The sequence below is a fragment of the Macrobrachium rosenbergii genome, chromosome 4 (assembly GCF_040412425.1).
Source record: "Macrobrachium rosenbergii isolate ZJJX-2024 chromosome 4, ASM4041242v1, whole genome shotgun sequence".
NCBI classification, from domain to species: domain Eukaryota; kingdom Metazoa; phylum Arthropoda; class Malacostraca; order Decapoda; family Palaemonidae; genus Macrobrachium; species Macrobrachium rosenbergii.
In genome coordinates, this window is record NC_089744.1 from 37,997,525 (window position 1) to 38,014,098 (window position 16,574).

The 16,574-nt window shown below is 38.3% G+C and overlaps 2 protein-coding genes across 2 annotated transcripts; both read left to right on the top strand.

Annotated features, from left to right (window-relative positions):
* Positions 1-2,237: 2,237 nt before the first annotated feature.
* LOC136837296 (uncharacterized) lies at positions 2,238-9,665 on the top strand. The gene is made up of 4 exons (XM_067102034.1): positions 2,238-2,540; positions 7,846-8,675; positions 8,953-9,058; positions 9,198-9,665. The coding sequence occupies exons 1-4, from the start codon at positions 2,238-2,240 to the stop codon at positions 9,663-9,665; spliced, it is 1,707 nt and encodes a 568-aa protein (XP_066958135.1).
* A 51-nt stretch (positions 9,666-9,716) lies between these two features.
* On the top strand, positions 9,717-15,316 carry LOC136837302 (uncharacterized). The gene is made up of 4 exons (XM_067102043.1): positions 9,717-10,094; positions 11,725-11,922; positions 13,023-13,084; positions 15,229-15,316. Exons 1-4 carry the CDS (start codon positions 9,717-9,719, stop codon positions 15,314-15,316), a joined length of 726 nt encoding a protein of 241 aa, XP_066958144.1.
* The last annotated feature ends 1,258 nt before the right edge of the window (positions 15,317-16,574 follow it).

Consider the following 16,574-nt stretch of genomic DNA (forward strand, 5'->3'; position numbering starts at 1 on the left):
AGTGAATAAGTTCATAGTTCGTAACTAGCATACAGTACATCAGTGGTCACTGGGCTCTTAGTGTTTTTCAGAGAGCGGGTTTCCTGCCATTTCTGGTTAGGCACCGGCCAGGTTTCTTACTGACTTGGCCTTCGACACTAAGTTTATTAGTGTCATAATTGTTCCCAATGTTGCGTAACCTTTGGCGTTTCTGTGCTGAGTGAACTTGGGAGAACTGAATTATCCATGCTGTTCTGTTACCATTGGAGGGGTTGGTAGAGCTTTCGGCTAGCACGCTGTTGGCCCAGCGTTCGACTCTCCGAGCGGCCAATGAAGAATTAGAGGAATTTATTTCTGGTGATAGAAATTCATTTCTCGTCATAATGTGGTTCGGATTCCACAATAAGCTGTAGGTCCCGTTGCTAGGTAACCAGTTGGTTCTTAGCCACGTAAAATAAATCTAATCCTTCTGGCCAGCCCTAGGAGAGCTGTTAACCATCTCAGTGGTCTGGTTAAACAAAGATATGCTTAACTTTGCCTGTGTGGTATTAAATTTTTATACTTCTTGACCCGACGCAACGGTGTGAATTGCAATTAACTATTAGAGTTTTTTCTGCTTCGTTCCAGTAGGTTCATAGTATCAGTTATCTAGTAATGGTAATATTTTTATTAAGTGTGAATACTGTGTGATGTATATATTAAATTATATTGCATGTGAATACTTTATTAGGTGTACTTATTAAATTATTATTATTGTTTATGGTGCAAATAAGGTGCTTAGGACAACTGTAATACTGTTAGGTTTTGTGAATGTAACTCGCGTTTTGTAAACGTTACTTAGGTTTTGTAAATGTAAAATATATAGTAAAAGTCGACAAATAATTATATATAGTTGTACAAATGGTAGGTGGTCCCTTTTGGTGCATTACACTACACTTCGAACTTGTGGTCCAGGATTGTTGTCCAGGATTTGTGTGTGGTCGCGGCACTATGCTTGCACTTTTCAATGGTGGATGTCCCATGGCGAGTTCTGGATTTAATCCTTCTGCCAGATTTGGTTCTAACATGGTGTAGACTACAGCATTATCATTCCAAGTGGTCCTTTTGGTACAGCGGAAACACTGCCGTTGATTGGAGGAGGGACACTGGGCTCAAAGATGGTCCCTTCCCCCGCGCTCGTAACTATCGTCGGGCTGGCCACCCCCGCTTTTCTTCCCCCTGCCTCCGCGTGGTCTCTTGCTACGGGGTCCGGCATCATGGCCGTTGGCTGGGGCGAGCTGGGGGACTGTTTCCCCCGACGCCGGTTTAACTGTTGCAAGCAACGGTAGGGGGATAGCGTTCGCTCCCCCTTCTACCAAGACCACGGTCTCGCTTCTGCTCGCTGCCGTCGTTCGTTGTTCAACAGCGTCTGCGCCGTTGGGATTAAGCCTCGTATGGGTTGTCCAGCGCTATACAGGATCCAAGCCACGAAGGCAGGGAGAGTTTTCATTAGCATACGTCGACAAAAGGCTTCTTTGCCTTTTTGAGTCCGCTCCCCTTCCGGTGCCAGGCTGTCAGAGTCCTTAGAAACACGATCACAGAATGCTGCATTTGTCTTTCCCAACCCCAGACCGGGCCTATACGCCTACCACACTTCTATCTTTGCTTCCTGGTTGAGGGCAAATCACTGAAGGAGATTCTGTTTGAATATCTCCCAATTAGCCGACTGACTGTGTTCTAATCCCATTAATTGGTGGGAAGCAGCTCCCGTCATCTTTAGCTTGGTTTGCACAAGTTTTTGTCTATCCGTCCAGCCTCGGGTGGCGTTTTCTATACACTGTATGAAGGCATCCATCGAAAGAAAGCCTTCTTTCGGGCGCGAATTATCGAACTCTGTTACGGGGCCGTCTAGCACCGGCAGTCTTTTTATAATCTCGACTGATTCTACTTCTTGCGATTGCGGCGTTTGCACTGTTTTTGTCGAGGATGAAGCGCGAGTTGATTTGTCTTTGCCATTTTTAACATTGTTCACTAACTTGTGTAAATCCTTTAGCAACTGATACACATTCACTGGTTGGCCCGTTTCGATATCCTCCTCTCTGGCACTGCACGCTGAATTTCCTCTCGTCTTCATGTTTATTTCACTTCTTATCACTATACAGTCGTCTGTTATGTATTAGCAGCAAACCGCGACTGACACCACAAAAATGACCCAATTTCGAACATTTAAGGATTCTACCAACATAATAAAACGAGGAGGATAAAGTTAACACTTATATATGATCAATAAGATTACTCAGGGCCCTGTAGCTAATGTTATATTTACGTTAATAAAATCAATCACGGCCGTCGGTACTAAGGCCATACGCTCGCCCATCACTGCAAAATCACTCGCGCCCTATGCCTATGCCCACCCGTGCCAGACTCAGAAAAAGCGTTATTACCGGCTGCCCTCGGCGACCCTAGACCTTAGTCCGGTCCTGATTAGCTCTCTAGGTCTAATTCGACCAATGAGGTCAACGCATCAGGGACGCCGCTTCGTGGCACTGATGCCAAGAAGTAACGGTCGTTTGGCACTTTGGGCAAGCCGGCGGGCATTTTTCCGTCAAATTTCACTCACATAGAATCATAGAGGCACATAGGCGCGTAGGCTGTCTGGGGAGTGGGTTTTTATAAATCAGTTATCAATCGGTTCATATATATATATATATATATATATATATATATATATATATATATATATATATAGAGAGAGAGAGAGAGAGAGAGAGAGAGAGAGAGAGAATATAGAAAAACTGCAACAAAAGTCTTGATTTCGGACTGGAGTGTCTGGCTACCACTTCGTCGGCCGAGGCATTATTAGGGTATTCAAAGGAGAAATTATTTATAGTGTAAATCCGTAAGTAATTTCAGTATGCTGTACAGTGATAGCTAATGAACTCATCTCGATTAGGTAAGCCAATCCAGAGGTCCCTTCAAAACTTCTTTCATTTTAACATGTTATCACCCATATCATATGCTTGTAAAAGGGCCAGTGCTGATTTGAGTCTCAAATTTTGACAAATTACCAAATAAGCCCCACCCTGTCCCCAAGAAAACTTATTTTACGTTGGCTATGTTATTCAGAATTGAGTTTATGAAGAAAATATATAAATATATAGTACTATAATGACAGTAGACACTTGTGACCATGCACATTCATTACTAGAAGATCTTACCAGTCTCCCCTACAGTCTGGTAAGACCTTGCTAGGACAGAACGCTGCTTTGATGTAACTTTCAAACCCCAGAAATAATTGTACAATTCATATTGCGCTACGTAATACCACTAAAGCCTTATTCATTAACAATTATAACCTATGCTATTGCAATTACTGACGTAAACATCATACAAGGTTTCGCTATTACCGTGATGACTTATTTGCCATGCAAGAGGCTGTGCTCTCATGGATCAAAACTAGGTAAGCAGAATATATAACACGCTCGTTAAAAGTTAATTATTCGAAGCACAATTTTCCAGAGGGGAAAATATATATTTTAGTCCCAGTTTTCTATAGCTTCCTGTGTTGTACTTTATAGCCTATTCTTCCATTTACTGTTGTTAAGGTACGGTATATTGGTCATGATGATAATTTTGATACAAATTTTTTGTATTGGTTTGTATATGAATACAGCTGCAATTTGCAACATTGTAGAGTGGTTGTATGACAACAATAGACAATAAACATCGAATGGGTAGGTTATTTTTCAAGAATATGTTGGCTCTGGATTTGGCCCACATTTTTATTTAAGTAAAAGGATACTTTATGGGTCACGAAATTCGCAGAAAGTAAAAAAAATTATCATGAGACCTGCGGTGGAGGATGGAAATGAAAATGATGATATTTCTTTACCGGCAAATTTCATTTTTTAAAGTCTTATTTGAGTTTACGACCAAAGTCTGCATCAGTCGGCAAGATTTCCTAACCGAGTCACCGAGTTTGACGACGTCCGCCTAGTGATGGCGGTTGTAAAAGGCTGCCCAGCACCTGAGCAGTCGAGTCACGACAACTGTCAAAAGTCTCCATGTCATGCCGCATGCTGCAACAAAGTTGTAATGGTGTCTCGACTATCGAAACAAGGTCGGGATTTGATTACGGCAGACGTAACTATAGCAATGTCACCATTCATCGTCCAGTACGACGCACGCCATGTACATGGCAACCCCACAGCATGCGCATTGGGGATGCGCAGTAGTGTATTTTGGTCCCCCCCTCCCTTTTTTTTTCTTTTTTTTATTGTTCACACAATAATAAAAAGAAAAAGGTTCCTCTTGCAACTATTCTCTTATAATACTACTGTAAATTCTTTTTGTACCTTTTGCATATGATACCGTAAATTCTTCTGCTACTATAAATTGTATATATATGTATATTTTTATATGATAAATTGTGTACAATGTTTATTTTGTGTATGTACCAAATTTTCATAAAAGCAGTAAGTTATTTCTGTAACAATACTTTTTCTTGAAATGTTGAACATAGTAATTTTTGGGTAACAATTTCCCTAACTGCAAACCATCTCCAATATTTTCAAGGTTATTAAACTGGAGATGAATGAAGGTTGATACTTTCATAAGTTCAGATAAATAAAAATGGAACTTAAAACTTGTAAAAAATTATGTGCAAATCAATAATATTAAACTGGATATGAATGAGGGTATGATAAAATTCATAAGTTCATATAAAAAAAATAAAACTTAAAACTTGTAAAAAATAATGTGCACATCCAATTATCAATGTTTTTTTAAATATTTTCAGAATTTCAGATAAAGGTAAATAACACATGGAAACTAGTAATAGGTAAAATATATCCCAAGGGGCTGAGAGAGAGCGAGAGAAAAGTCAAGGGCCGAATTAATTACCCACAGCTGCCTTTATTTTCTATTTTGATTATAATATATTTTAGATTAAAGATTTTTAGTATTCGTGATATACTCTAAGAACTTCAGATACTCGTATAGATAAATATGACAGAATACAACATAAAAGAAAATATATTTTGTAATAATATGAATATTTTTGAATTTTAACTTCAATTCAGGAGTTTTACATAGTTTTTAAACGATTTTATTTTATACAAATAAGTCGGTGAGCTGATTGCAATCAAATACAATTTATTAGATTGTTCTGAAGTATATAAGAAGTGAAAGGGCATTTTCTATTTTGAGTAAAATATATATTGCATTCAAGATTTTCAGTATTCTTGATATACTTTGAGAATTTCATATATAGATAAATATGACACTGAATACAACTTAAAAGAAAATATATTGGCAATAACATAAATATTTTTTGAATTTTAACTTTTATTTAGGAAAGTTACAAAATTTTTTAACATGACTTTCTGAAGTATGAAAAGGCATTTTCACGACACATGACAGTGTCGTTGCGTCTGTTGGCATGAAACGTAACTAAATCGCAATTTAAATCGTCATGAATCGTCATGCCTTCACGGAAGTCGCCGTCCTGTAAAAACCGTTAAATGTGGGCGTGGCCTAAATCATCAGCAACTTGCCCGTACGACCAATGTCTAAAGAGAAGTATTTAGATCTTGCGTACGACTACGGACTTACGTAATCTCATCTCGACCTGCGAAGTGATGTTGTAAATGGTTCATTGCGTATGACGTCATGGTGTCCTAATCAACTGATTTTATTTACTTATTTTTTCTTGTGGCCAAAGGCCCGCGACTGATACCGATTGGTCTCCAAACCCAGCCATTACGATGGTCACGGTCCCGAATCGCCAATATGTGACCCAGACGGTTGAATGCTTTTGAAGCTAGGAAGAAATATCTCTTAATAGTTAAGTGAGACTTTACTCTAATGTAGAAGTTATGGAATTAAGACCTTAAGGTTAGTTTATTAACAATAAGCTTATTTTTTCTTTATATGAAATTATCAGTATTAAGATGGAGCCTTGGTCTCTTGTTTGATTTCTGCTGGAGGCGCAGTTTAAAGTTCTTACAGTTAAAAAAAACATAGAATAATAATATTCATACCACCATAAGTTTTAGAACTTAAAAAAAAATAGTCGTTTGAGAAAGTAATTTTCAATTCAATCGCAAATATTTTAGAATAGTTTCCTATAAGTGATTCGTTTTCTTTCATTCAAATTTATAGAAAGTTTTCTTTTATACCATAAACTAAATTAAATAGGACGCGAAGATCTACCTTGTCCTGTATGTTCCGACAACCATAAAGATTTTCAAACCTTTTCCCATTTTCCGATTAAAAACCTAAAGATTAATGTGCCTTAATTAAAATATATTGAGTTTTATAGACGATACTTTTCAGAAATCATTGATTATTCTTGTGTTCGATGGTGTCTAGAATATTAGAAAAGGAAACTTTATAGAAAAAATGAGCGGAAATGTAAATATGCATATATACAGTATATCTCACTAAAGCAGCACAGGTCTTTGATTACTTTTAATGCCAGACAGTACTAGCTAACTGAGAATTGCAGGCATAGACAGTGTATGTATATATGGGACACAGTTTGGTTACGTTTCCTTCTGTTTTGACCTCTCATTTTCCCTGTTATTTTATTTACCCTACCTAAATTCATGCACTTACCCATTAATTTATTGTAACAAACGCTGAAGATAATTGTCGTGAAAAAATTGGATCCTTCTTTTCTCGACAATCCTTCACAACGTTCAGGATAAGCGAGGGGGAGTAGTAGGCAGGCGGCTGAGTTCGTGTGTCACTTTTTTTCTGGAAATATGTTTGGTTATTATTTGTGTCCGGCGAATTGCCTGTGTTGTCTGTGTCTGGAATGTAAGAGAGGCTCTTTTTTTTATATAATTCAAGTACCTCCTTTGGTAAAATAACCTATGTATAAAGTTTGAAAGGGAACCGAGGTGACCACAAGGCATGCATAGGCGATATGCGTCTTTCTCGTGGTATCGCATTGAGGTAAGCTACGCACTCTCCATGTCGTCACCTCCCCAGCCAAATTGTTCATTTTAAAGTCAAGAGCCGGTTCCTTTAGTATGCCAGATTAATCCCTTCACATCTTTGCCATCCGGGCCTTGATATAGTTAATGTTCATATAAAGTGTAGCCTGATTGTTCGGAAATAAGTTTTGTGCAAAATTGTAGCTTTCAGAGGCATGTATTTTCGAGTTTTGTATAGCTTTCAGCATTGTGTCTTTTACCCGACCGCGTGGTCCGTGTGTGTTAATTAATGTATGTTAAATTTAATTAGTCTATTTTTTTTAAATAAAATGGTAAAACCCTGCCTGATCTTGATGGATCTTCGCTTCGATGTTTGCTGGTAGTGCCCTTCAGGCCTGACCATCCCAGTTTGTGATTTATTACTATATCTCTTCCTGTATTTGTGTTGTAAACCTTTGAGAGAAGAGAATGGAATAAGCATCTTTACTTGTTTAGGCCATTATGAAGTTTATGTAATGTATAAGCAAAGAAGTACTTATTTTCCAATTGCGCATTTTGTATCCACGATCTTGAGAGTAATAAACAGAGTTTGATTTAAAGTGGCTGCCTCTCATTTATGAGCCCGACCGTCTTCATATTAGCTTTGAGGTTGCCTTAGGATCTACATTTTGGTGCCTAGAACCCGAAAATAAGTACCTTTAGAAGATGTTAAGAAGTTTGAGCAGTGAAACGCGTAGATATGGCACAACAAAGGAATTACTGAGGAGACGGTCGGCTGCCAAAGGTTGGTTGACTCGGTCTGTTAATGAGTTGCAGGATATGTTAAGAGACGACGCTTCTGATAGCGAACTCTTAGAAAATGCAGTTAGTGTTTTTGATAAAAGACTAGCAGTTTTAGATGATCTTCAAGCAGCAGTGGAATTAGAAATAGACCTTACTGATTCAGAGGCAGACAGATGAAACCGATAGATTTCATAGGAGTGCCAGACAGGTTAGGGCTGAAGCAGCCAAACGTTTGAAAGGTGTCAGTACTGAGACTGACACTGCATCTGTTTCCAGTAAAGATAAATCAGAAGTGAAGTTACCCAGATTAGAACTTCCCAAGTATTCTGGTGATTTGACAGAGTGGCAGTCCTTTTGTGAAAGATTTGATGCGTTAGTTGACCAGAGTGAGCTGCCAGTTATTAGCAAGTTTAGTTACTTGCAATCATTACTTCAAGGGGAAGCACTAACAGTTATTCAGGGTTTAGCACCTACTTCTGCTAACTATAAGGTAGCCTGTGAGCTGTTGAAAGAAAGATTTGGTCGTCCAGAAAGAATAATTTTTGCTTATGTTCAAGGTTTACTGAATGATTCCTTTGCACCCAGAAGTAAGGGAACTTATGTCGAGTCTTCGTGGAAGTTACAAGACCAGCTGTTGAGGCATGTGAGAAGTTTAGAAGCCCTTTGCATCAGCGGTGATCAGTATGGCGTGGTGTTGACTTCAATCATCCTGTCTCGACTTCTGCAAGATATGAAGTTGGAATGGTCCAGGGAAAGTGCAGGCCATGAAAGTGATTTAGAGTGGCTTGTGAAGTTTCTTCAGATGGAGATCCAGCGTCATGAAAGGTCTGAAACCTTTAAGGAGTTATCCATGGAGAAAAATGTGCGGCAAGAGGCCGAGAGAAAAAGGGTTAGTTCGGCTTTAGCCTTGCAGACGTCATCCGAGGAGGGTTCCTCATGGTGTGCGTTTTGTCAGAAGCGCCAACCTTCTGAGCAGTGCTGGCAGATATTACGGTTTGACAGCCATAATCGTAAACTCAACATTCATCAGTTAGAACTGTGTTTTAAATGTCTCCGTAAGGGACATCTTTCCAGAGATTGCAAAATGAAAATAAAATGTACTCAGTGTACTGGCTTTCATAATGTATTATTTTGTAATTATGGTAAATCCAGTTGTGAAACTAGTAAATTTCCAATTAAACAAAATACCCAGTAATAGGTTAAATGTACAATCAAGTGATGCTATCAATACTGGGACTGTTAAACATATTGACATTTCACATAACCAAAGATTGAAGAGTACTGTACTGCAGACAGCTAAAGTTAAAGTTCTTACTGGTGGTGGAAAATGTGCTGAGACTGTTGTACTGTTTGATTTGGGAACAGATAACACCTATGTAAGTCATAACTTTGTTAGAAGAATTAAACCTAAGTGGGTTACATCTAAGTACACTTCATATTCAGCCTTTGGTGATGGGAAATCAGAAAAACACGGGAGAACGGAATGTGTATGGTGTGAATTTAATCGACACTCAGGGTAATAACCTTTCTGTAATTGCAGTCGAGGTAATGTCCATTTGTCCCCCTTTGAGACATCAAAAGGTACCTGATGATATTTTCCAGTCCTTTTCACATTTAAAGTTAGCAGAGGACTATGGTCATGACCGTGATCTCACTTTGGATATTTTGACTGGTGTAGATTATTATTGGAGATTTATTAAAGCAGATACCATTGTAAGATTTGAGGATTTAGTCGCCCATGAATCAGTGTTTGGTTATATTTTGTCTGGCTCATGTCGGAGGGCCCATGAGGAGAGTATGTCTCACCAACTGTTGTGTTTTGATATAGCTAATAATGGTAACGAGTCTAATTTACATAAATTTTGTTTAGAAAGTGTTGGTATTAATGTAGAGAAGGATAACCCTCCCAAAGATCCAGTGTTAGATACTTTTGAAGGTACAATTGAGTATGTTAATGGCAGGTATGATGTTGCCTTCCCTTGAAAAAATGAAGGTGCTAAATTGAGTTTACTTAATAATGAGAATAATGCTAGGATGAGATTAGCTGCACTCAATCACAAATTTGAGAAAAACCCTGATCTGAAAAAGGAGTATGACAAAGTTCTTATGAGTTATGAGCAGGATAGTATTATTGTTGAGGTCCCCTTTTCTGAATTGGAAAGTCCTTATCCCACTCATATGCCACATAGACCTGTAATTAAAGACAGCATTTCCTCAAAGGTTAGGCCTGTGTTTGATGCTTCAGCAAAAGGACCTAATGGTAGTTCTTTAAATGATTGTGTGGAATCTGGTCCTTCTTTAATTCCTGATCTTGTTGAAGTTGTATTAAGGTTTAAAAGATGGAATATTGATTTGACAGCAGACATTGTAAAGGCCTTTTTGCAGATTGGTGTACAACGCCCTGATCAGGATGTACATCGTTTTTTGTGGTAATGTGGTAATATAGTACGTATTATGAGATTTGTGAGAGTGCCCTTTGGGAATGCCAGCAGTCCATTTTTACTGAATGCTACTATTATACATCATTTAGAGTCATACAATAATTCAGTTACAGTACAAGAGCTTAAAGAGAATTTGTAAGTAGATGATTGGCTCTCAGGTGCAGATACAGTTGAAGAAGCCAGTAGAATGTTTAGGGAAGCTCAGAGTATATTATTAGATGCTGGTAAAGCTTTATCCAAGTGGCACACTAACAATGATTTTTTGATTAACCAGCATTATCAGTACTTTGAACAGGAGGTTGAGGATGTAACAAAATTGTTAGGAATGTATTGGAACTCCTCAGAAGATGTGTTCATTTAAAGGTCTCAACTTAGGTAGTAATTTTGAGTTTAATTACAGTAAAGGAAATTTGTTAAGTTTGATTGCTAGATTATTTGATCCACTTGGCTTAGTAAGTCCTTTCACCATGTATGCGAAAGTATTGTTTCAAGAGATATGGCGCCTAGGACTTGGTTGGGATGAAGTTTTACCTCACAATGTGCAACTAAAGTTCCAGGAATGGATTAATAGTGTTGAGGTTGTTAAAATCTTTGAAGTTTGTAGATGTTATTTTCCAGGTTTATCTTTGAATTCTGTACATGGTTTGGAAGTACATGCCTTCAGTGATGCATCGGAAAAAGGTTACGGTAGCTTTGTGTATCTATGTATACCTAAATCTGATAAGGAATTTCATGTATCATTTGTTATTGTTAGAACTAAAGTGGCTCCTATCAAGCGGGTTACCTTGCCTCAGCTGGAACTACTTGGAGCCTTATTGAGTGCTCGTTTAATCAGGTTTGTGAAATCTGCTTTACACTTGAATGTTAGTGTCCAATTAGTTTGCTGGACAGATTCTAAAGTCTCACTGTCTTGGATAAAGGGTAATCCCAGTAAATGGAAAACGTTTGTAGCCAATAGAGTAGTTGAGGTTCAAACATTAACATCTCCTAGTGATTGGTTCCATTGCCCTGGCAAAGATAATCCTGCTGATTTGATGACCCGAGGGTTTACGGGTTATCAGTTAATTTCAAACGACAAATGGCTTAAAGGTCCCAAATGGTTATCTACTTCCTCAAACTTGTGTGCCAATGCTAGTATTAAGGCTGATGCGAATGATTTTGTTTTTCCTAATGAAGAATATAAGGGGAGAGGAGTGATTATGGCTGTTAATGAAGATTTCAGTTCTATATTTGACTTCAGTAGATGGAGTGATTTTACCAAAGTAATGAACATTACTGCCTTGGTTATGAGATTCATTAACAATTGCAAACCTAATGGTGCTAAACTTTCAGGTCCTCTCACTTATAATGAGTTGAGTGATGCAAAGGACAAGATTTTTATTTGTGTACAAAGGGAATATTATGAGAAAGAAATTAGTGTTTTGTCTCGAGGAAAACCTTTCCCTAGGTATTCCTCCTTGAGGAAACTTGACCCTTTTCTTGACTGCAAGGGATTATTGAGAATCAAGGGTAGATTACAATATTCTGACATGAGTTATGACAGCAAGCACCCCATTATAATTCATAATTGTCATGTGTCTAAACTTATGGTGCAGTTTCAGCATAAATTTTTGAAGCATGCTGATGTTCATACTCTCATGTCAACCATCAGAAACTCTTATTGGATTATTGGATTAAGGCGACTGGCCAAAAGAGCTTGTAAAGAATGTGTTGCTTGCAGAAGATTTGACTCTAGGCCATATAATCAGCCTCCCCCTCCCTTGCCGGAATTGAGAGTTAACAATACGTTCCCCTTTGCCGTAACTGGTTTAGATTATGCAGGCCCTTTGTTTGCCGTTGATCTTCAGTTTAAGAAATTGTTCATATTATTTACTTGTGCTGTTACAAGGGCTGTTCATTTGGAGTTAACAGACCCTCTTTCTGTGCCTGATTGTATGTTAGCTATAAGTAGATTTGCTGCCAGACAAGGTCTTCCGTTTGTGATATACTCAGATAATGCTAAAACCCTAATTAGTGTTGCAAATAAGCTTCAACAATATTTTAGTGTTTTGAGTCCTGAATGGAAAATTCATTGCTCCCAGATCCCCATGGTGGGGAGGTTGGTGGGAACGTCTTGTGAGGAAATCTCTTGACAATAAATGCTTAACTAAATGTGAACTTGAAACACCTTTGAAGTAGAAGCTTGCATCAATTCTAGACCTTTTACTTATGTAAATGAAGAACTTGATGTAAGTGATTCTTTGACTCCCTCACACTTTCTGATTGGTCGAGTTGCAGGTTTTCAGCCTCATGTGTCTGATGAACATGTAAATATCAGTGATAAAGATTTAAGTGAAAGAGAAATTGTTCGGAAAAGGCAACTCGACAAATTTGGAAAGTATGGAGTGATGACTATTTAAGGAATTTACCCCTACAGTAAAGAACTTTAAACCTAATTGCAATCTGAAGAAAGGTTCTGTTGTTTTGATAAGAGAAGACAATGTTTCTAGAATGAGTTGGCCTTTGGGCATAGTTGCTGATATATTTCCTGTAAGGAACGGTATAGTAAGGTGCTAATGTACGAATTACTAAGGGTGTATTGTGCCGGTCTATTCAAAAGTTACATGATTTAGAGATTTTCTATAATGTAAATAATGTTAGTGGAAATACTCAAACTTATATAGAGAGTCCTATACAAGATAAGAATAATGATGCTGTTGTTGAGAACACTGAAGTATCTAAGAATCTTGATCAGGTGAAGTTATCTAAGAGAGATCGTGTGATAAAGCCTCGTACTTTACTTGATTTATGAAGTAGAGCCTTGCGAATAAGGTTACTTATGGTTAATGTGAACTCAGTGAACAGTAGTTCTTATTTTTTGTACCATGAGATCTGATTGTATTTGCTCTATTTTTTACAGGAGTTTGGGAGCTCCTATGGTGGGGAGTATGTTAAAAATATAAGTGTAGCCATTGAGTCTTCGTTAGTGTGTTTGGTTACCCCCCTACCAATTACGTACTCGTTTTCTCCTATATGATTTTGTTTGTGTATTATTAATATATCTCTTCCTGTATTTGTGTTGTAAACCTTTGAGAGAAGAGATTGGAATAAGCATCTTTACTTGTTTAGGCCATTATGAAGTTTATGTAATGTATAAGCAAAGAAGTACTTATTTTCCAACTGCGCATGTTGTATCCAAGATCTTGAGAGTACTAAACAGTTTGATTTAAGATTACTGCCTCTCATTTATGAACCTGACCGTCTTCATATTATCCTTGAGGTTGCCTCAGGATCTACAGCCACAACCCAAAGCTTTCAGCCAGTGAAAGAGAACGGTAGAAACGTTAGGCATGGTGGAGGCCTCTGATTAGCCTAAGCAAGAAGTCGGAGTACTCGTGTAGTTTTAAGCATGAAGATGGGCAAGTGTCTTTATAAACAAGCGATAACGCAGTGAAGAAAGCGACTCTTGGTCAGAACAAGGCATTTCATGTTAGTTTTTCATACCTTTTTGGGATATTCATGACCTTTTAGACGTTGGCTCTCTTGAAAATGTCAATCGAAAGGAGTATTGGGGTACGGAATTTAGACTTGTGAATTTTCGAGAACGTTTGTAGATTGTGAAGTCCTTCGAAGCCTAAAGGCCATTGCATACTTTACATAAATTGAATTAAAAAGTTTTTTGTAAAAATTCTGAGGCTCTTGAACGTAGTTGTGGCTCGGGGTCCATAACAAAACTTTTATGGTAAGTGAGGTAAGGTTATCGTAAGTGTAATAAGGTGCTGAAGAGGGTAAGGGGTCTTATGTGAACCTCAGGACTCAAAACCAATTCAGATAATCTTCGACAGTCCTTTTCAGCCGCAGGTTATGTGGCAAAGAGCCAGTTATCTCTGTTTATTATGCTCTAAGTAAAAAAAAATAAAAGTGTGATAAGTGGAGTTTAAACAAATTACCTAATAATAAAATAAAATTCAAGTGATGGAAATTGGATGGCTAGATCTGAGATGATGCGGCACATAAATATCATCATCGAGTTCTACAAATCTTGAAAATTTAGAGTTTATTTCCTGTTGATGAAAGGTCAGTTCTTATTGTACAGATATCATGAATTAGCAACGTAATCCATCTGTTGATCTGTAATTAAGGTAAGTGACTATAAGTACCTGCTGAATATCCATCACGAATTTTCAACATACATTTAAATCAGGAGAGAACCACCGCAATCACAGGCAAATTGCTTGCTTACCGAGTGGTGACACCGGCTGTTACTGAGATTCAACTTTCATTTCTCGTGAAGTCCTTCAAAGGTGTGGCCATTAATTCGGGTTCGAGACAGTTTTTAAATGATTAAGTTGAGACTTTTGTAGCAACATTATGACGTTGTTCAAACATGCTAATGAAACCACAAAAGGACACATAAAATGTCGATTTTTGCACCATTTTTGCCGTGGGCAGGATCCATGTGTGCTATTCTAGTTGACTGGTGTGGGAAATTTACATACTCAAATTAGCGCATGCGCGCACTGTGCATTCACATAGTTCTGTATCCTATCAGAAATTAAAAGAAAGCTCTTCAGTGACTATTTCATTAGCTGTTTGCAACTTACTTTGTCAGGTCAAAGCCTTAGCCACGTTCACCAGTTATTTCATTAGCCGGAGATTTAACGAAAGAAAGAATCCTGGGTTTCCACGATTCTAAATGAGAAAAGGTTAGGATTTAGTGTGCGTTTGTTACATACACTTTTACTTTCCAAGTCTGTGTGTGCTATGGCACACTATAGTCGAATGGCCTCAAGTGACCTAATTTAAGCCAGAGATGGAACCAGGACCTCTTTTACTAATACTCTAGTGTGGTTTCATCTATGTGCGCTGAAGAATCTCTCTCTCTCTCTCTCTCTCTCTCTCTCTCTCTCTCTCTCTCTCTCTCTCTCTCTCTCTCTCTCTCTCTCTCTCTCTCTCTCTCTCTCGCAGTTAAGACTCGGATTTCTTATTTTTCAGTCTCAATAGCCAGAGTCTTTGAGCTATTTATAAATGTCTAATGACTGTTTAACCTCTTCTTTCAGTATTGAACATCTGGATTCAGGAGACAAATATGTCATCTATTTTCAGTAAAATTCTTTTCTCTTCAGAAGATGTGTGAATCTTTGGAATAAGGATGCTGTAACCATCGACAGTCGACGACTTACAGATACCCAATTCCCTGACAACGTCGACTGAGTATGTGAATTTTTTCTGAAAACGGATCCAATCGTTTGAAGCCGGTGGGCTCGACTGCGGGTCTAATCCTGATGGGGTGAGCTAAGAACATATTCATATTATCTATTAGTGGTGAAAACATATTCAGAATCGCACAATCCCTCGGTTTATTTAACTGGAAAATACTTACGAGAGGTTATGCACTTTCATTATTAGCTTCCAGGTCTGGCAAATTCAAAGGACCTATTCGGTGTGTCAGAATTTTCGACAATCGTTTTGGAAAATATATGGTCTTGTGTTCTTGCGTTTTTTTTTATTCTTCACTACTTCATACAAGAATCTAACGTTAATAAACGTAAGTCCTGCTGCCCATAAAGTTCACCACGGCAGATTCTTTGTGACTGAACAGAGCATTCGGAAGTGCGATTGCATGGTTTTGGGCCAGTCGGGCAGGTAAGCTAGCCAGGTAAGTCAGTCAGTTACCAGCCTTGCTGGAGACTAGGTGCATTTCCTAATGTTTAAAGGTTTCGAAAATTCTATCTACTTGGTGCTATTCATCTCGTCAGTACTAATGGGTAACAAAGGTATTTGGTTTTTCTATTCATTTCGTATTGTCCCAGCGTTCAAACAGTGAAATTTCGGTGTGATAATTACTACGTGTACTAGTGATATAAGACAGTAAATGTAACTTTTAATGTATTACCTTTGTCATGGATTGGGTAAATAAGTATGGTGATTGGAACATTTCTATGAAAAATAATGCAGACTATGACTGAAGATAAAACGAAAGGATGTCCACTGGTTAATGTTGGCAGTATACATAAGTAGATTACGGTGATTTCAGTTTGGTAGAATTATAGGGTAGCTCCGCGTCGCCGACGGCACTATAACTTGACCTTTTCTACAGTTTTTTGGTTGCTAATTATGAATTTACTTTCATTATTGGTGCTCGAGTCTAATTAACCTGTAATTAACCCCGAAGTCTATCCAACAAGGGGTTTCCATACGCGATCTTCACAAGACAGAGCACGGCTACGTCTGTTTCGAACGGTTCATATCCCGTCCGGCAAGTGCAATCACTTGTTAACGTATGGGTACCCAACGCCCCCCCTCCCCGCCCCCGGCCAGTACTTAACACGGCGAAGGGACATTCCATTTGGCCGACAACAAACAGATGCTTAGGGCCAGTATCAGAAGCCCTAAAAGTGTAGAAAAACCAGTTGAAAAGGTAAAAACAGGCGCGGAGCTAATATATAGAATTACCATTTTATGATTACCT

What these genes read in the sequence shown, in the direction of transcription:
- LOC136837296 (XM_067102034.1), top strand. Translation starts at nt 2,238, where the DNA reads ATGATCAATAAGATTACTCAGGGCCCTGTAGCTAATGTTATATTTACG. An exon ending in ACGGTCGTTTGGCACTTTGG is followed by an intron (nt 2,541 to 7,845) that starts GCAAGCCGGCGG and finishes TTACTGATTCAG; the next exon opens with AGGCAGACAGATGAAACCGA. An exon ending in CAGTGCTGGCAGATATTACG is followed by an intron (nt 8,676 to 8,952) that starts GTTTGACAGCCA and finishes ACATAACCAAAG; the next exon opens with ATTGAAGAGTACTGTACTGC.
- LOC136837302 (XM_067102043.1), top strand. Translation starts at nt 9,717, where the DNA reads ATGAGATTAGCTGCACTCAATCACAAATTTGAGAAAAACCCTGATCTG. An exon ending in ACAATACGTTCCCCTTTGCC is followed by an intron (nt 11,923 to 13,022) that starts GTAACTGGTTTA and finishes TATTTTTTACAG; the next exon opens with GAGTTTGGGAGCTCCTATGG. An exon ending in AGTGTAGCCATTGAGTCTTC is followed by an intron (nt 13,085 to 15,228) that starts GTTAGTGTGTTT and finishes TTTTCTCTTCAG; the next exon opens with AAGATGTGTGAATCTTTGGA.